This window comes from Neoarthrinium moseri (assembly GCF_022829205.1).
Source record: "Neoarthrinium moseri strain CBS 164.80 chromosome Unknown scaffold106_Wmoseri_CBS_16480, whole genome shotgun sequence".
In the NCBI taxonomy this organism is placed as follows: domain Eukaryota; kingdom Fungi; phylum Ascomycota; class Sordariomycetes; order Amphisphaeriales; family Apiosporaceae; genus Neoarthrinium; species Neoarthrinium moseri.
Window position 1 is genome coordinate 1,818 of NW_026055220.1, and position 19,996 is coordinate 21,813.

At 54.5% G+C, this 19,996-nt stretch overlaps 5 protein-coding genes across 5 annotated transcripts; 3 read left to right on the forward strand and 2 right to left on the reverse strand.

The window, feature by feature from the left end:
* Nucleotides 1-577: 577 nt before the first annotated feature.
* Nucleotides 578-3,160, forward strand: JN550_013165 (uncharacterized protein; the record flags this gene model as incomplete). Its single annotated transcript, XM_049311722.1, has 4 exons — nucleotides 578-992; nucleotides 1,043-2,163; nucleotides 2,745-2,920; nucleotides 2,983-3,160. 4 exons carry the CDS (start codon nucleotides 578-580, stop codon nucleotides 3,158-3,160), a joined length of 1,890 nt encoding a protein of 629 aa, XP_049164832.1.
* Nucleotides 3,161-7,029: 3,869 nt separating this feature from the next.
* JN550_013166 (uncharacterized protein) lies at nucleotides 7,030-8,202 on the forward strand (the record flags this gene model as incomplete). The annotated part of the gene is made up of 3 exons (XM_049311723.1): nucleotides 7,030-7,737; nucleotides 7,790-8,001; nucleotides 8,052-8,202. 3 exons carry the CDS (start codon nucleotides 7,030-7,032, stop codon nucleotides 8,200-8,202), a joined length of 1,071 nt encoding a protein of 356 aa, XP_049164833.1.
* A 5,206-nt stretch (nucleotides 8,203-13,408) lies between these two features.
* JN550_013167 (uncharacterized protein) lies at nucleotides 13,409-14,413 on the reverse strand (the record flags this gene model as incomplete). The annotated part of the gene is made up of 1 exon (XM_049311724.1): nucleotides 13,409-14,413. The coding sequence occupies one exon, from the start codon at nucleotides 14,411-14,413 to the stop codon at nucleotides 13,409-13,411; it is 1,005 nt and encodes a 334-aa protein (XP_049164834.1).
* Nucleotides 14,414-15,630: 1,217 nt separating this feature from the next.
* On the forward strand, nucleotides 15,631-17,127 carry JN550_013168 (uncharacterized protein; the record flags this gene model as incomplete). The annotated part of the gene is made up of 1 exon (XM_049311725.1): nucleotides 15,631-17,127. The coding sequence occupies one exon, from the start codon at nucleotides 15,631-15,633 to the stop codon at nucleotides 17,125-17,127; it is 1,497 nt and encodes a 498-aa protein (XP_049164835.1).
* Nucleotides 17,128-18,744: 1,617 nt separating this feature from the next.
* Nucleotides 18,745-19,620, reverse strand: JN550_013169 (uncharacterized protein; the record flags this gene model as incomplete). The annotated part of the gene is made up of 1 exon (XM_049311727.1): nucleotides 18,745-19,620. The coding sequence occupies one exon, from the start codon at nucleotides 19,618-19,620 to the stop codon at nucleotides 18,745-18,747; it is 876 nt and encodes a 291-aa protein (XP_049164836.1).
* Nucleotides 19,621-19,996: the final 376 nt, after the last annotated feature.

Genomic DNA, 19,996 nt, shown 5'->3' on the forward strand with positions numbered 1-19,996 from the left:
TTTCAATCAAGGGACGACCGAACTCTCGGGATCTTGCGACGCCGAGAAGGGCGATCTCATTGGCTAGCCACTCACTTATGCAGCGTTTATGCCTTCTGCAGCGGCCCCTCTGCTGCATAATTCGCTATCTGACGCCCATGTCACAAAACATCGGCCCAGTCCTCTGGGTTCAACAAATGACGGCGACAAGGTAACCTCGAGATATATTCTCCAACACAAGTACGCGCTGGAGGCCGGGTTTTATCTAGCGGACAGCAGTGCGACGCTCGTCTTCAACACTGCATCTTCGTTTGGCACTCGGCAGCAAACACAAGCCGCTCGTTTCAGTTGCCTCTAGGCCCCGCAGCCCCCCGGGAAAGCCCGCTCCTGGCGCCAAGTCAAAAGTCTGGGGTGCCTTAGTGAGCCCTGGTGAGTTAGTAACACAGGGTGGGTTTTGAGATCTCGGCGACTTGGTGGCTATACGGGTCCGGTCTTGCAATGCCATGTACAGGCTCAGTGTGATCCCAAGGCTTATCTCGATCAGCCCGTTGCTACGATCGGTCATGGCTAATAGTCTCTCCTCGGTGTCAGCAGGGCCATGTCTCCCAGCGCAGCGGCGACCCCCGCGGGCCGCGGCGAAAACGAAGCGGAGTCGCGACTGGAAAGGCAAATAAGCCAACAGGCCGTGGACGAGGGCCATGATGCGGACATTCCATCTGCGCAGGGCTACATAACGATTTCAGAGGGCGAAAAGAAGCGACGGCCCTCGATTGCGGATCTGCGGCGCGACTCGACGACAGCACACGATGACACTGCGACAGGCAGCGAGGGTCGCGATGTCGAAAAGGAAGCCGGTACCGCCTCCCCTGAAGCCAAGGCCACCGACGTCGACCCCAACGTCGTCTGGTGGGACGACAACGATCCAGAGCACCCATACAACTGGCCGCGCTGGCGCACGCTCGCAAACTGCATCCTCATCAGCGCCATGACTTTCTTGACTCCTCTGGCCTCTTGTAAGTGTATGCTCCCACTCTGTGTGGACTCGAAGCTGACATTCGCTCAGCAATCTTCGCTCCCGGTGTGCCCCAACTCATGCGCGAGTTCCAAAGTAGCAGCCTGGAGATGGCAGCTTTCGTGGTGTCCGTGTATGTCCTCGGGTTCGCCTTCGGACCTCTGATCTTGGCCCCCATGTCGGAAATCTATGGTCGGGTCGTCGTCTACCATGTGTGCAACGTTGGCTTCCTCGCCTTTGTGATTGGTTGCGCGCTCGCCCCAAGCTTGAACTCTTTGATCGCCTTCCGCTTTCTCAGTGGCATCTTCGGATCTTGCCCAGTGACAATTGGGGGTGGCTCGGTCGCAGATATGATTCCCCAGGAGAGGAGAGCTGCTGCCATGGCGGGCTTCAGCGTTGGGCCCCTGCTGGGACCTATCATTGGTCCCGTCGCCGGTGGGTTCCTAGCTGATGCCAAGGGTTGGAGATGGAATTTCTGGCTCCTTCTCATCTTCGGCGGATTTATCACTCTTATCATGATCGTGACGATGAAAGAGACGTATCATCCCGTTCTTCTTCAACGAAAGGTTGACAAGATGCGAAAAGAGACAGGCAACCCGCTGTTGCGATCCAAGTTGGACGCCGGGCTCTCTCCCTCGGACTATTTCAAGAGGGGCATCATTCGACCAATGAAACTGATCTTCTTCTCTCCGATCGTCATCATCTTCAATATTTACGTCGCCCTCACCTACTCATACCTATATCTCATGTTTACCTCCATGACGGAGGTGTTTCAGCAATACTACGGCTTCAATACGAGCACGGTCGGTCTCTCTTACATTGGCTTGGGAGTGGGCTCCCTCATTGGCGTTGCCATATTCAGCGGGACGTCTGATAGGTACATCAGGCGAAAGGCCGCTGAAGCCGATGCAGCAGCCGAGGCTTCTGGAGGCGTCAAGGAGGGAATGAAACCAGAATACCGACTCCCTACACTTCCCCTGGGTGCGTTCATGCTGCCGGCTGGTCTGTTCATATACGGCTGGACAGCCGAGTACAAGGTCCACTGGATTGTTCCCATCATCGGCACGGGCATTATAGGTGCGGGCAACCTGATCATTTTCATGGCGATGCAGTTGTATCTGGTAGATGCTTTCACCATCTACGCCGCGTCGGCGATCGCCGCGAACACAGTCGTACGTTCCATTGCCGGGGCTGTTCTTCCGCTTGCTGGGTTGCCCATGTACGAACGGTTGGGGATTGGTTGGGGCAACAGCTTGCTTGCATTTATCGCTCTCACTCTCACGCCAACCGCCTTCCTAATTATCAAGTACGGAGAATGGATTAGAAAGAGATTTGTAGTCAAGAACCTATAGACACGGATAATAAGCCGGTCTGCGTTCCTCTCATTTCTCGCGTGGGAAGGGAAGTGGATCGTGTCTTCTTGTAGTTGTGCAAATCTGGCTTGCCGCGCCAAGGCGAACTTGACAGGGACCGTATCTAAGTTGAAATATGAACGACAGCTACATTAAAGTACCTTGATTAAAATTATACCACTGGAACTTCCGCATAGTATGATCAAGCCTCACCAGTGGTTCTCTTCCCATATCAGGGCCTCCGTCAGAAAAATGAAAAAAATGGAAACAATAATGACCTTGTAGGCCAGCATCCTTAGTGTCCATGTCCTCCTGCGATCCTAAGGAAATAACCTCTTACATCCACGTGCGACTTGTGGGGTGCCGTTGTTGAGACTCCATGAGCTGACCCTTGTTTCTAGATCGACGAGGCTGTGGCTGACATGGACGATGTTTCTGGGGGCCACATAACCACGGTAGTCGCGGTTACCATGACGACCTTGATGCACCCGCCTCTATCGCTCACCAGCGGAGAACAGAACACACTGTTCTGTCCGTCACAGGATGCTTTCAACGTGGCAGTACCATTCACGCAGCGGTACAAGTGGTTTAATCTAGGAGAATGGAAGTTTAGTAGATTGAAACGCAACTTGAGACTAGTCCTGACAAACTCGCAAAAATTGTATCCTTCTGGCACGCCGATACAGAGACTGCTGACTTCTGCATTGCTGGCAGCGAGGGATGGCACTGTGGCCAATGCAAGGATATTGACGAGAAGAAGGGGCCACATCTCGGGACTTGGCACGTGTGGCGGCTTGAAATGTGCTCCAATGTTTAAGTTATAGATCACAGATCACCTTGAGACAGGATGCTAGATGCTAGGGTCACAGGTGTGAAGGGTGAGTGCGATAAACAGCTTGAGAAAATTGAATGCGTAAGGAGCTGATGGTTCCTTCTGTGCAGAAACCAAGACGAGCACAAGAACGAGAATCTGTGGCCGTTCGCGAGAAAGGAGAGTTTGGCCTGTCTTATGAATCTCATGTCCTGGCTGTTGGTTCTTCTACGATGCACATCGGAGTATGGCACAGCATCGCTCATCTCGTTCCCTGGCGGTACACTCTGGCGCAATTGTTTGTCCTCCATGGAAGTGTAGGTGTTATCGGATCCTAGTCGCTGCCTCTCCAATTTTACGACGCTCATTATTGGTGCAAGATAATGTTTGATTGTAACTTGATGTCGCGCGCATGGTGTTCCTGACCCAGCTGTCTGGACCGCAATTTTGGGAAATTGCAAAGCCTGTTTCGAGCTGCAGCGCTGAACTCACTGCACCAACATTCCTTGGCAACCGAAACTGGAGGTTGCGACTTCGCACATTATATTATGTCTATTAAGTGAAACTATGCTATTAAGAGTTGTAATGCATATCTCGGGGAATTCGCCTCCTTTTGTGCCTGATTCTTCTTGGTCATTAATCCCTCGTATCAGAACGGCGCAAAGGGCGTGCCATATTAGGCCCGTCAACTTTTCACTCGGAAGTAGGGCTGTTTTTGATGGCAGCGACTTACTGTCGAGATGTCAGAGTACCGAAAGCCATTCAACTTTAATCGGGCGAGCCTGCTGGCTTGGAAATTGTGTCCAGACTAGGAAGCGTCGTCTATGTGCTATGAACTCGGCGTTTATATCATATACCGATTTCACAGAAACGGTATACCTTGACGCAGTAGGAGATAACTTCTGGTTCTGATACCATACCACAATTGCAGATAAAACCCACATCCGACAGGCCTGTGGAAGAGGCGCAATAGTATGGATGGCAGCCATAATTGATGGTCCAGTTTTCGTTTTCTTTACCCTTCTAATATTCAGCGGCAATTCAGAGTAAGGACACGATTCCGACCCAGAAATTTGGAAGTGTGGAATGCGTTAGACATGGACTTCTACACTTTCGAAGTGGGCATTGGATAACTCAGTTTCAGAATTCAAACCTCGAGGGTCTTGTGCTGGCCAGTCGCCTCGCAACCATGAAAATATTGAAGCACTGACTGAAGATTCTCAAGGCTATCCTTGTTCAAATGTCCTCGGGTAGATGTCTAATCAGACACAATCTTCCTCCTCCAACGGTCTGCACCAATGGTAAGGGAAAACTGAAGGGAGCCGGGGGGAGTCAGGGGAGTTATTTACCTACAGGTGTGGACAATGGGCGGAAGCTCGTCCTTGGAAAGCTGGGCTTTATCCCTACGGCTTGAAGTATTCAGCAAATAACGCAATGCCTTACAAAATGTTTTGGCATTCTTTCGAGGACCGTTCGAGCATGATGCAGACGGTTAAGATTAGGTCGTCTTTGGTGTCGACACCTCGCCAAAAATGCTACGCCTACTCAGGTAATGAGGGCCGTGCACGCGAATCCTTCCCAGGTCACAAGAAACAGCCTGTCAAGACTCCGATATGTCGCCAGTAAATGATACAAGACATGGAATGGAACATGTCGGAGCCGAACTTCCACGTGCTTGCGTAATCGGTGTCAACGGATGCCAAGCTAGCGCGTCTTGTGCTGCGAGAGTAATACTGGGTTGTTTTGGGATCCATGCTGGCAGCATCGAGGGTTGTTCGCGTCTATGACCGTCAAGTGATACGCACTGGTCCCTTTCCGCGCGGAACCTGGTGCCGTGTACATATGCTTGTGGCCCGAAGATTCGACAATGGATGGCTGGATAAGGTATAAGTGTTGTTAGCACTCTGAACATAGTATACCTAGCAGCCACACTACGAGGCGATCGTCACTCCCCACAGCGGATGCGTCGAGTATGCGACCGGCAACCCTGTTACATAAGAAAGTTGGCTGTACCCGCCGCATGTGGAGCAACAAGCTGTTAGTTGACCGAGAATTCGCGGAGTAATTGACAAAAGCTTCAGCCTATGGTTTTCCTCTATTTTCCCCTTACTTTTCTGAGGCTGGCTCAGTTCCAGTCGAGGGCAGTTCTTGCGTGGCGATATTTCTCCGTGCTGTTGGGTTGTCTCGGTCAGAGTTTGAGTTGACTCGCGTGGCGGGCGCCCAGTTCCCCGAACCGGGTCGGCAAAGCCGGCAGCAGAGGCTCGCCGACAGGTGCACTAGATTCATGCGACCCCCGATTTTTAGTTTGGGCGCAATTTGGAGATACAGATAGTTTAGTTGCAGGTGAGCCATGGAGCGAGACACGAGACAGTGCCATGCCGCATTGCCGAAGGTTGAACTATGCGTGCTTTTGCGAGACGCCAACGTCGTAACACCGGCAGTAGAGTCGTCAACGAGCTTGATATAGTCAGGATAGTGTTGCTTGTTAGTGTGCAAGCACGCCAAGGCCGGTGATCAACTAGCATCAGGCTGGGGAGCGTTGGGGCAATGATCTCCAGGGCGTGTCGACCGTCTGGTTGGCGTCTGGTTGGCGGCAACCTCCGCAGGTTGCATGCGTGTGAGCCCGCCGACACGGTACTTGACAGCTTGAGGTATACCATGGTACGTCGCAGACAGGCGACATGCACAGTGGCTTGGGTATACGATTGGTTCGAGAATGAAGCAAGGCGCCAGGCGTCGCCGACATACATATATAGCATGCCGCCGTCTCGTGGCAGCGAAGAGCCCAGACGGGCATTTTCTGCGGACGGGATGGCCGCGAACTGGCTCTCTCTCTCTTTCGGGGAGGGTGGGTGATGCAGGTCCTACGCGACTAGTTCTTGGCGGCGGCAGGCAAGAGGTTTGCAGGTGACGGAGACTTTTCCGCAGCACAGGGCAGCGGGGACATGCCTGGAGACGGCGGACTCTGGGGCGCCGCAGGGCTGAGCGCAGGGCATTTAGAGTTGGGGGGGGGGGGGGGGGGGGGGGGGACTGCCTAGGTACCTAGGTAGGTACCTAGGCAGCTGGCAGTCCTTCGGGCCCTCGGCGCAGAGCGCTGTCGAGCACCTCGAGCTATCGACATGCCCGACCTCCACGTGGGCTGCAACTGCTCGTTGCAATCTTGAGATTGCAAACAGCTGCAGCTCTTGTGAAGAAGGACTGCTCGGCACGGTTTAACCGCAGCGCCCAGCATTGCGCCCCCTTCAATTCGAGGACGGGCGGCTGCATATAAATCGGTTACCGGCACCGGCCCCTCGCGTCTTGGAACCAGGGCCAGCTGGGCGCAGGCCGCTTTGAGTGGTTGAGGCCACTGCCCGGGTGCGACGGCATCAGGGCGTTGTGCGCTAAACCTCCCCAGGGACCCCCAAGGGACCGCCCAGTGCCGGACACCCGGGATGCGGTGCCTTGCGCTGGGAAAATACAAAATCCGCCGTTTCTCAAACCTGGCCAAGCTCACGGCCGTTCCCAGCAACCTTGACTCCAGACGACGACGACCGTCGATAAAATCGCGAAGGAAAACCTGCTGTTCGCCCGTGGCACCGGCACAGGTGCGGGCTTTGAACGTCTTGCCGGGAGCTTGTTGATCTGTTTGACTGGTTTTTTTTTCTCCCTCTCTCGTCTCCCGCCCTCCCTCTTCTTCGCGAGCGCGCGCCAACAGATGAGGACTGCTTACTGGGGCGCTGTCTTGTGGAAAGACCACAGTAGGGGATCGGCGCCACCACCCTGGACCACTCCTCGGCCACGTCCGCGACAGCATCACCAGACCAGGAGAACCGGCCGCAGGGACGCGAATGACTGCGGCTCAATCGCGCCCAGGCCAATCTTGATGGTGGAGGATGCTGTCCTTTGAGCGTCGTGAAGCGGCGACAGCCCACAATGCGTCATCGCCGAGGAGTCCTCCTGGGTACGAGCTCCCAAAATGGCTCCGCCCGAGATCCAAGGCCCGCCAATCGCCAGCCCAGAACGGCCCCCACGGCGCAACCACGTCGGGACTGTTGTCTCTGCCCGTGGAACTTCAGTTCATGATCACCTCGCATCTGGATCTGGCTGAGACGGTTGCGTTGCGCCGGGTTTGTCGCCTTTACCGTCACGTGATCACAGCCGACATCGTCCAGGCACAGTTCTCCAGGTATGGCCAGTACGATGCCATCCTGCAGGGCTGTTGTAGCGAGTGTCTGACGACCCCGGGGCTGGACCGTCTGATTCTGGACGTCACTCGCGAACACGACGCCTGGCGGTCCATCTGCTTCCGATGCTGGCGCACCCAGCTGACCCCGGACTATCAGCGCAAGCATGGTCCGTTGCTGGAGCTCGCGAACGGGGAGTATGGGTACATTTGTCACTTCTGCGCGTGGCCCGTGTGTGGCGGCGACGGCCAGGAGGGTTCGCAAGAGCTGCTTCACGCGCCCTGCAGGGTGAAGCGTTACCTGGCGACCATTACGTGGTTTGTGATGGCCATCCTCCAAGTTGGGCTCGGAGTCTTGGCACTTGTTCTTGCTGTCACGCAGTACAGGAAGGTACCGACGGTCCTTATTCCTACTTGCGTAAGTACACGGCAACCTCTTACCTGCCATTGCCCTTGCTGACGCGTCCTAGATTGATTTCGGCCTGTCGATTGTGGCCTTGGCGCTGTTCATCATACGCACGTGTGCCCATGATGAGCAGAAATACACATATGCTCTGGCGGCTGAGCTCATGATGACGGTGGTCCGGATACCCCCTGTCTGCTACACTGCACGGGAAACGGTGAATACACCAAACGTGACCTTCATGTCCAAGTTTGCACTGGGCATTTTTCTGCTGAATCTGTAAGTACCGTGCTTACTGATCGCGTGACCGGCCGACTGAACATCTACAGGGTATTTCGCTTCGTGGACACTGTTGGGTATACGCTTCTGTACTTTGGCTATGACCCCCGCAGCATGTTCATTGCAGGCTTATCGCTGCGCAAGAAAATGGTCTACATGCTGTGCACCTTTGTTGTGTGGTGTGCATTCATCCCGAATTGAGTCACGGCGAACGGAGAACGAAAATATACGACAATCATCTGGCCAAAATAGGCCTGGTGGGAGATGCAGTCTCAGAAGGCATGCTACATTCGAAAGTCGTTGACAACAAGTCCGGCAGGACAAGCCGTCGCATACGTCGAAGTAGCATTCGCCGGCTTACTCTCCATATGTCTCTACTCTACGAGAACCTCGCCACCTAGCCGCGGAATCCTTAAGTCACGGTCTTGGTCGAAATTAACCGATTGTGGCGCCACTGAGAAGATGCCGGGATGAAACACTCATCCCGATGCTGTGGGCGTCGGCACGGCCCCAATAGTGGTCGTGGGGAATGTTGACATGGAGCCTTGACAGATGCGACCAGCGCTGGAAGCAGGCTTTGAGACGCTATGCAGGCGTCTTGTATCCACCATTCACCCGGCAACTTGGCAATACCCAGCATCATATTTGTCTAACCCAGAGTGGAGGTCAGTGGGAATCAGGCGAGATTAGGAACCGCGAGACTGCATCAAACATGCCGCGATCAATTGTATGCATCGCGAGCGAGATGGGATAGCGTCCCAGCTGGTTATCTTATATTCTCTGAAATGAGATAGAGCTATAATAGCGAAGATGCCTAGGTGTATGAATTGATAACAACAATGCTCACACTATCTGCGCCTTTGCGAAAGCCCCCAACAGGGAACATTCGTCCCGTCAAGTGTTGTTAGCCCCTTTGTCCAACTGTGTCCCGTAACTCTTGAGCCCTTGGAGGTAAAGTTTAGATTATAGGCCTAGTGGCACGTCGATGTTCCTCGGACATGGCTGTGAGCTTATCTCCACCGCCTGTCGACATATGGGGGCTCCGAGTTATCTGATCGACCACGACTCCAGACGTAAGAGCGTCCCCGGTCAAGAGCCGCACTGGCCGAACGCAGACTACTCTGTCTTCTGCTAGTGACATACACCATCATCGCGCCCACGACTGCGATTGCTTGGAATTGGGTGAGCCAACCAGTCATTTCGCCCTCGGCCCGCTGTCGGATGGGATGGAGCAGACACGTCTATGACGTTTAACACCAGACGGGAGCAGTTCTTTTACGTGAAAGCGGACAAGAAGCTACGACTTCGATCATGGATATACTACTATGGGTATAATTTTCTCGCGGTACAGTCGCTGGCTCGGGCCAGTCTTTGGCATGGTATCGGCATGGCTGCTTGCGTCTAAATAGAGCTCAGTTTTTGCCATTGGCCGGCACTCAGGCGGCTTCATACATGTTGACTTCCGTGGCAACGATGTCGATGCTCTTAAATTTCAGCCTTGTGAGCGTGGCCGTGCTGCGAACCTACATATAACGCAAGGTACCACTTTGTCCTCGCAAAGAGCGCGACTCGTTTCCTGCCTGTTCTTATAATGAGCGGCCTGCCCAGTCGAGTCCCCAAGGGACAAGCCCGAACGCTCGACATCCTATAAGGCGAGCTCGAAAGCATCAGCATGCAGTGATAAGTTGACGAGACGGCCGTCATAAGAAATGAGGTGTGATTGAATGTCGACCGAGAGCCGACAAGCTGGGTTAACCACGTAAACCCAGCTAGACGAAGCATAAGAGGCTATCTCCCAAGAAAGCATGCTTTTGACCCAAGAACTCCTTCCCCAGTCCCGAAAACCGCCCTTGAGAAAGCAAATCACGGCCGAGAGAAATCCGAAGCAAGATAGAAGCAAAAATACCGACAAAAAATCCCAGTCCCTTTTCCAAGCGCCTATTCTCCAGTCCTTGTCGTAAAGCGTTCGTAAAGTCCGTGCCATTGAGAGTTTCGCATGGCTCCCCCGAATGCACCCAAGCCATGCGTTGCGTCGCACTCATGCTTTGGATCGCGGTAAAGATGCCGTCGAGTCGTGAGTGGCTCACCGTCCCCGCAGCCTTCATCCCGAATGGCCGATGCCCCAGCTAGATATGGAGCGTATGATGAAAGAGAGAACGGATTTCTCCATAATCCCTAGGTGTAGTAGGCTCAAGGGAGCCACACAGCGCGCGCGTGCGAGAGAGAGAAATCGAGAGAAATAGAGAGAGAAGGCTCCATGATAAGTGGCAAGTGTACTAGCACAGCATACACTGCTGGGACCTAGGACGGGGACATGGGCTGACAACACCACATCAGTGCCCGGGGTCGAGAGGCAGACAGACTGATGGCTTCGACAGCTTCGGGAGCACTTCGACTTTGTCCGTCATAAGTATACATTAAGGTTTCTCTGATACGTTGTTTTATAAAACTTTTGTCGCTCTTAGATGTCGCTGGCCTTGGGTGGTTCTGCTTTGTGCTGGGGATGGCAATACCAGCAGCTACCCGACGAGTATTCCGTGCCACACATGCCGCACTTGTGTGAGTGTGTGTTGGTGAAGGTAAAATAACGAATGGACGTGGGTAGCTGCATAGTGCAGGTCGTGGGAGTGCCGGGCTTCAGATGAAAGCAAAAGCTCTGGAGGAGTTGGGTGGCCGGAGGGGAGAGTCCTCGGGTCTTTTTAAAAGAGCAGTCAGTGTTTTGAGCAAAGCAACGAAGCTGACGATCGCCGGGAGCGAAAAAGTCGTTGGGGTGTAGGGCCGAAGGACTCACGATGATCATAAAAGCAGCTGGACCCCGACTGCAGCGGGGAAGATAGTTGGGGCTGCAAAGTGCCAGTTAACCTGAGGAATATTGGCACTAATGCAACTATATCAGCAATGGGCTGGCTAATAAGATCCACTTGGGGAGTTCCACTGGGTTGGGAGAGCCAGTTGCATCTCGATATCTGGCGAGTTGACGCCGGATTCAATATCCGCTAGACCATGCACCGGGCACGGTGCGGTCAGCACGGCAAGCCATCGGTCTGCCCACGCGTCGTCTCCACGTGGGAAATCCACGCAGAGCATACCGAGACAACGAGGTGTTGCGCCGTGGCTTGGACAAGAAAGTGCCGTTCTGCGAGATGTTTGGCGGTGCTGCGCATGGCGCCCTGTGCATAAGCAATATTTGCTTTCGAGCAAATGTGCAGCTGCAGCAAGGGCCTGAAGGGGATGGAATGGTCTTTGTGTAAGGGTCTCGCGGTCAATGTCTCTCATGCAACGGAGCGCTTCGCGAATCGGGCGACCTTCCCAAACCCGTAGGTTGAGCCGGGACTATTGAAAACCTCCAGCGCCTCTCAGCCTATCGGCTGCTGACCGAACGGTGTCCAGCTGAGTATTTTTATCGCGCCACTGTCTTCGGAGCCGACTGTCCGGGCCGGCGGTGACCTTTTATTTGCCCGGTGAAGCTACTGTGCCTACCGGGGACCATGACAAGACCATGTATATAGCCCGTGTCGGCCTCGATGCCGTCGTCGTCGTGCCCGTCCGAGATGTCGAGGCCTCATCTTCCAGCACCTGCGCGGTTGTCCGCCGCTCGCGTGAGGCGCGTTGCTGTGTCGCGACCCGGTTTAACGACAGCATCAGACCCTCATTCGCACATCGATCGGCACTCCACCGCTGCCAACGTTTTCTCCGCCGGCGTTGATCATGAGCACGGTGGACCCGGCAACCTGTCGAATTCTGTCGTTCACGCGCAGCTGCCGATGGCCCTGCTTTCGCCGTTGCCCATCGCGCCGCGGCCGTGCCCTGATCGAAATTTCGACCGACATCAACTGCAGCCCAGCGCACGAGAGTGACAGACAGCCAGACAGACAATGACTTCGGGCACGAGGCCCATCCCTCTTCGACTCACGAGCTCTCGTATCCAAAATTCCCCCCACCCTTCAACTTGAAGCGTGCAGGCGTTGTACCGGAGGAGCCGGGCAGCAGACACATCCCAGGAAGTGGCCTGATCGATTCGTCGTGAAAACGGGACAACTTGAGACTGAGGCGGACAACAACTGCAGGAGTGGCATGTTACGCAAGCTACACTGTGGGCACGGTACCTTGATCCTTTTCAACTTTTGCAGTGCGTCATGTTCCACCTTGCAGGTATGTATCTGACCCTTGACAATGCTTTGGTGCTCCGTAAATCATCGTGGCTACTCGGCCCCAAAGGCATCTCGAGATTGAAGTCGGGTGCCACGAGATACGCTTTCGAATCTTAACGCCCAGTTCTACTGAACCTGGCCGTGTGTCTTGGGAAACCAATCTTGCTCCACCTATATCGTCATGACATTCAAGACTGTGGTTAGCGATTAGTATGGCAGCTGTTCACTTTAAGCATTGAGATTTGCACTCTCGCCGTCATAGCTTGGGCCAATCAATCACTTGTAGCCGTACCCCAGTGTGTGCGCGCCTGCGATGCGCCCCGCGTCATGATCAACTCCGATCTTAAGATCTCCCGCCGAGGTAAAGCAGCAAGGGCTTTTGGCGTTGCCAGCAATGTTTGACAGTCTGACTTGAGATCTACAACTTGTACAGCAGGCAGCTTTTGACATGTTCATGACGTCTGGATCACGGCTGTGCAGTCCAAATGGTACAAGTGCCAAATCTTACCGCCAAACCTTACCTGCTCATTGAGTTCGGACGATCAGCAGCATCCATTTTCCCTGCCTGCCATGTGCCCTGTTTCCTAGACTTGATAAAATGCCATTGCACAAGATGGGAAGCAAGGAATGGGAAAGTTGCCACCTTGAGGCCGGTATCCGCGGCCATTGGACTGCTGCGTTGCCGAAGTACTATAGTTCCAAGTTCAAGCTAGGGGTCCGACAGCGAAAACTGCCGGGCGTCTGTAATAATTCTTCAGCGGCTTCCGGTGGAGGGCTACGGCAAGCTTCAGCGCCACCCAAGATGTTCAGCTTGGGGTGTTAGCCGGGGGTGAGCCAGCCACGTGCTATTGTGAAGGGCTGGCTTGTCCGATTTGGAGAACGCTGTGGCCGAAGCTGAGCTGAAGCTTGGCCATCATGCAATGCACATGTCTGTCTCGCGCAATGGATCGCAAAGCGCATTGCTATATTTGGAATGCGGTCGTTTGTCAATTGCTTTTCTCTATGGCCAAGAGTCGCCTAACGTTTGAGGCGCCTGTCACACTGAGTCCACCAAAAGAAAAACGCCTCAAGAGCCCCTCTGGCCAGAGGTGGCCCGTGGTCTAATCTAAATTTTTCGCTAGCAGATCTTATCGTCGAAACTTCATGTGGGTATCCTGCGTCTCAACGTGCGTCATTTCCCTACCCCTCCACCCCTCCATGGGCATTGCCCAAAGTCCCCTTTCATCTCGTCGTGAGGGGTCAATCGCTCAGGCCGCTCAAGCGACAGCCGTGCCCGCCTCGACAGACTCCTCGGGCCAAACGTTGTATCCAAAGGTGTCCTTCATGTTGACGAAACGAGTGTGTCGTCCCTTGGCCACGCTGTTGACCGCCTCGAAGTCGGCGTCGGACAGCTCCGGGATCTGGAAGTTGCTCTCGATCCGCGACGGCGTCGAGCTCTTGGGCAGCACGGCGTAGCCTCGGCGCAGGCCCCAGGCCAGCAGCACCTGGGCGAGCGTGTGCCCGCTGCGATCGGCGGTCTCGTTGAGTGTCTTGTTGGTCCGCACCTTTTCGCCAGTGTTGGGCACCTGGTCTTGCGATCCGAGTGGAGAGTAAGCCGAGGGCAGGATGTCGTTGTCGAGGCAGAACTTGACCAGGGCCTCGTTCGGCAGGAACGGGTGGATCTCAATCTGGTTGACGGTGGGCTTGATCTTGGCGAAGCTCAGAAGCTTCTTCAGGCCGTCGATGGTCCAGTTGGAGACGCCGATGGCGCGAGCCTTGCCGCTCTCAGCAAGCTCCTCCATCGCCCGCCATGTTGGTTCCGGGTTCTCAGTGAGGTCCTTCTTGATGATGTACTTTCCGTCGGCGCCGATCTTGGGCTTATAGTCGTCCGTCTTCTCGGCTGCAATCGGCCAGTGAACCAGGAAGAGGTCTATGTAGTCCAGGCCGAAGTTCTTGAGAGAGTTCTCAAAGGACCACTTGACGTCGGCCGGCTCGTGCAGGTGGTTCCAGACCTTGGTGCAGATGAAAATGTCCTCTCGCTTCACCGAGGGTGTCTCCTTCAAGAAGTCGCGGACGGCCTGGCCAACTTCGTCTTCGTTTCCGTAGAACCAGGCGCAGTCCAGGTGTCTGTAGCCGGTCTGCAGAGCGACCTTGACGGCCTTGTAGGACTCACCCTTGGCGCCCTCGTTGGCGAAGGTGCCGAACCCAGCTCCGGGGATCTTGACACCGTTCGACAGGGTGAAGGTGGTCTGCGCACCTGAGCCGGACTTTGCGGGTGCCATGGTGATGATGTGCTTTGAGGAACTTGCGTGGGTGAATATCAATGAATGTCAATAGAGGGTGAGTTGTTGGAGTCGGTCTTGTGAGTGAGAAGGATATTACGAGTGAAGTCGGTCAAAGACATTCCAGTATCGGCAAGCGAGCAGGTCAAAAGGGCGAGGCCACATTGCTTCTGACGGCCAACCGCGCTTCATTACATCATTTCGTCAACAATCTCCTCCTCGCCGTCCAACATAAAAATCTCTTAACCCGAGACAGCTCCAGAGCTGCTGGCAAACTGCGGCAACATTGTGGATCTAGTATATCCAGTGGCTGTTTCTGCTTGAGACCCTTCATGTGAAGTGGGCCCGCCCAGCGCAAGGCCCTGACTAGCTAGCGCCGGGCTCCCAGGGCTGACGCGGTGTACATTCAGGTTTGCCTGTGGCCGTCGCGTCCGGGCGAGTATTCCTTTGCGGCTCAAGCGAGTCGGGGGATTCTCTGTACTCGCGTACCCAGTGAACCTTATTCGACCCTGGTGCCCTGAGATCGCCACGCAGGCGGCCCCAAAGCGGAAATAGTCGAGTCGGAAGGCTGAAAACTCTGGCATGGCGGCGCTGCAACCGCCCGGCAGCCTCATGCATGGGCGGATACCCAATGATGTCAGTTAAACGGAGCCGGTGCGCAGGACGACCCGGGAAGATCCAGACAGCGAAGGCGATCTAGTGGGCCGGGCCCAGTTTCAAGAGCTTCTTACGGCTTCTTTTCGGAGGCCAACGTCGAAAGCTTCTCAACCACCTCACCGTTACTATACCGACGCCGCCCAAAGGCTCTGCGTATCTGGGAGGAGCAGATCTTATCGGACCGCTGAATCAGGAACGCCGGCCTATTCGGTTTGGCCGTTTCATCCAACCATGAATGGCCCCGGTTTTCATTCCTTTGACCACGTCCCGGTGTGTTGCCATCGCGGTAGCATGGTCAGGGTCTTCACAATGACGTCCTTATCCAAAGCCATGGTGGGCTGCCTACCGTCCGGCATGGGTTGCGTCGGCAGCAACAAAATTATTCAGGGGAAACTGGGCGAGCGTTGACACGATACGGATAAATACTTCGACCTGCCTCTTTCCACGTGGTCTTGAATCGTTTCTCCCATTCATCTTCACTTCTACTTCCTCCCACTGATATTCCTCGAGTAAACATTTTGTCGTCTACTCCCATTCAGACTCAAGACTTTCTCTCCAAGATGCCGACTTACGAGGATTCTGACTTCGGTGTTGATACCCCCCTCAGCCCTACCTCAGTCAAGCCTAACGGTCAGAGCCTCCCCCAAGGCTCCCCTTCTCAGAACCTCCCTATTCCTGGCGATGATGGCGAGGGCCCCATCGAGGTTCCTGCCACCAGGAATTCGGTGTCCGAGGCTGCCAAGTACATGCACAACCTGAGTGTATCTCCCTCGATGAAGGAGCGACGGGGTTCGCGTAACTCCTTCGGCGCATCTCTGCCCATCCCCCGATCCAAGAGGCAGTCGAGACTATCATCAGTCCACTACCCCGAGGGCACTACCGCTGATGGCCGTCCCGCCCGACCGGGCATGCCCCCGATCCAGCCTACTCGGGAACTGCTAGCATCTCAGATTCAGGATGTCGAGTCCGACAAGGTCAAGAAGGCCAAGAACATGGCCTTTGCCTTCGATATCGACGGTGTCTTGGTCCACGGTGACCGCCTGATTCCGGAGGGAAAGCGTGCCCTCGAGATCTTGAACGGTGACAACGAGCTCGGCATCAAGATCCCCCACATCTTCCTTACCAACGGCTCTGGCAAGCCTGAAAAGGCTCGTTGTGAACAGCTGTCCAAGATCCTCCACAACCCCGTGTCGACGGAACAGTTCATCCAGTCTCACACGCCAATGAGCGCCCTGGCTGAGTACTACAACACCGTCCTGGTTGTCGGTGGAGAAGGCTTCAAGTGTCGTGAAGTTGCCGAGCTCTACGGCTTCAAGGACATTGTTGTCCCCAACGACATTGTCGCCTGGGACGAGACCATTGCTCCTTACCGACACTTCTCGCCATGGGAGCGAGCTTCGGCTAAGCCCCGTGACTTCTCAAAGTGCAACATTGAGGCCATTCTTGTCTTCTCAGACTCCCGAGACTACGCTACCGATATGCAAATCATCATGGATCTGCTTCGCAGCGAGAACGGCCGCCTTGGCACAATTGCAAAGGACCCTGTCACCTCGCGCATTCCCATCTACTTCTCTCAGGGTGACATGCTTTGCCCTACGGAGCACTGGACTCCCCGTATGTCCCAGGGTACCTTCCGCATTGGGCTGGAGGCCATGTACAAGGCATTGACTGGCGCCGATCTTGAGCGTGTCGTGTACGGCAAGCCCGAGGCTGCCACCTACAAGTACGCCGACGAGATCATGACCTCGTGGATGGAGCAGCTCCACGGTGAGGAGAAGCTTCCCGAGAACATCTACATGGTCGGTGACAACCCGGCTTCCGACATTGTCGGAGGTAACATGTACGGCTGGAACACCTGCTTGGTCCGCACTGGTGTGTTCCAGGGAGGCGAGAACGACGAGCAGAACCCGGCCAACTTCGGTGTTTTCCCCAACGTCCTCGAGGCTGTCCAGACTGCCCTCAAGAAGCAATTGGGCAGCGACTTCAAGATGCACTTCGACGAGACCATCAACCCCGTCCTCCACGGCGAGAAGCATGACGCTGCGGCGATCATCTAAGTTGTTTTTATTGCGAATGAACTTAAGATACCACCAACCATAGACAGAGTGCATAGACTTGGGACTGGCGTTTAGCGGGGCAACTCATGAGAGCCGTACAACGGCTACTACAGATATGAATCCAACGACATCAAATTGAATATTGCATATAGCAAAATCAGGTCAAACCAAAAGCTGATCCATTTTCTACCTTCCGCAATTCTGGGTTTCCTCAGTCCGAAAGTTGTGACATACATTTTCACATGTGACACCCGCCCGATACGTCTTCCGCGCCATTCCAAAAGGCCTTCCGTTCTGTGACAGCTATATTTTCGGAGATACGACTTCTACAGCGACGCCCAGCCGCATCCCGTGCTAACCTCTGAAGCCGGATGCGTTTGCAGGCGCACGATATCGCAATGCATCCGTCCTGTTGGCATATAGTTTACCTAGGCAATTATCTCACACAGAGTGCTCTCCCATGTGCCCCTCAGTTGACATCACCATCGACCAAGTAGTCTGCACCTTAGTGGAGATCGCACACAACGGCAGTCGTCCAGTTGAGCAATAGTCAAATAGTAATCGTAATCGTAATCTACGAAACAGCACCACCTTGTTGACTTGTCCAAATTGACGCTCGACGTGGAGACTGGCCTGATTATTATCACACCACGCCTGACGCTATCGTCTGCAACTGCAGGCAATTTGTTCCTCCTTATCCACATCCAACGCACCGCGCGCCGTCTCTGTCGTGTCTCACCGCTCCTCACATCCCGCGAGACCCGGCCTGGCAGCCTGGTTACAGTATCCGCCTGTCCGCCTTTGGCCGACGATCAACATCAGGTATCCGCGCAGCTGCATTCGCCCGTGGCCCGGCGCCAAAAACGGACCAAGCGACGATGGACTGCGGCGTGCTACCGGGCCCCATAATTTGCTTCCAATGCGGCACCGACCAGAACCCCTGCCACTGCAAAGTGGTGGGCCCGACTCTGGGATTCATTACAACTGTTGCAGTGGGTGTACGTTATAGCTCTTCCCTTGTGAATATCTGTGATATGCCGAAGGAAGGAAAGTGGGAGTCTGATCTTGTCTCGCTGCCGATGCAGCTGGGAAGCCACCGGCACAGATGCATTGACATTACGTGTATAGATCGTCTGCTGGCCAGCCTCGCTGCTATGCTGCTGCTGCGCTACGGATACCGGCAAGGGGTGAGTTACATTCCCGTGGAATCAAGCAGACCCCGCAGAGTCAAGACGATTGCTAACCAGACACAGGGTTCTGGGATTTCCTGTCAAAGCGGGCAGCTCTGTATCAGACGCGATCCCAATATAATCGATCGCATGTCCTTCAGGCTCTCCTGCCAAGCATTTGTGGTAACGGCCGGGGACAGGGTGTGAGGATAGTGATGCCAAAGACATCTTGTTTCCTCCGCTTTGCTAGTAGGTAATATCAAGTCATGGTGTTCAACATGAGTGCACCGCCGATCGTGGCGAGTCATTGACTTTGAATCCGTTCGTGCGAAGCACACTGAGTCTGTGTTCAACGTACACCTTGCCAGCAATTATCAGTGCGTTTCAAGGTAACAATTCTATTCTTCTTGCCTCTTTCACTCCACAGACATCATCCGCCAGGCCGACACTAGTTGTTCAGAACTGGCCGGTACCAGTTCTCCTCCGGGTCTCCCAGACATTGCCCGACCGTAACGCCCTTAAGTTCCCTCCGCTTAAGCTCCGATATCATGTGAGGGACGAGCTTATGCGCGGTGTAGTACTTGATATCATGGCACAGAGCAATCGAGCCTCCGTCGTCCAGGTCCTCATCAAACCTATCGATGGCTTCGTTGTACGAGTCCTCCGAGTTGTACATGTAGTCTTTGGTATCGATATCCCACCAGATGAGGTGATACCCAAGCTTTTTCAAGTCTTGTTGGCAGTCTTCGTAGCATTCGCCAAACGGAGGGCGCATGTACGTGGGAATGACGCCAAGGACCTTGTTGAACGCCTTCTCGTTGTCGAGAATCTGGCGGATGCGCTTCTCCTTGCCAACCCTCTCCAAGCTCTTGTGCGTCCACGTGTGCGACCCAATCTGGTGGCCAGCGGCATAAATGTCCCTGACTAGCTTCGGGTACTGCGTCGAGGTATCGTAGATCTTGCGCCAGGCGTTAAAGCCTGCGATGAAGAAGGTGGCTTTGAAGCCAGCATCGTCAAAGGCCTCCGCGATGTTACGCGTCCACTCGTACGGCCCGTCGTCGAAGGTGATGGCCACCTCACCTGGGTTCTGGCATGATTCAATCCGAATGCCATATGGCATATCGCCAATGAGATCCCTGTCTACTTCCACATCGGGACCGGATGGACCGTTTTCATACTCCACATCTGCAGCATGAAAACCGTGGTCCACGTCGAACAGTGAAGGATCTTTTGTTGAAGAGGCTGCCGCGGCGGCAATAACGGCAGGTCCGAGCAGGTTCAAGTGGAAGACGGCCAATCCTACGGCACTGGCGAGTGGCCGCATGATGAGAATTCGTGCAAGCTGAAGCGATTTCAACTGCGGATGCTTGTGGATTTCTGTCTGAGACTGGCCAGGGAAGACTGCACAATTTTACCCAAATACCCTGCTCGCTTTTATTTTTCCAGCGCACTTCCAGTTTCCTGAGCCGCCTGTTCTGGCCCAAATTCTACTTTGAGACTCACCTGGTTGCCAAACTACAATTCAGGTCCCTAAAGCTTGTTTCGTAAGAACTGCCTCTCGCCTGATCTTGAACAAGCCGAGGCCAAAACATACCTATTCCCTCTGAGAGGCAGTTCCAGAGATATATCCTTTCGAAACTGGGTAGTCTGTGCATTAAGTAGCTGATATTCAGCCCAGTCACATGAGATATATATGGTTC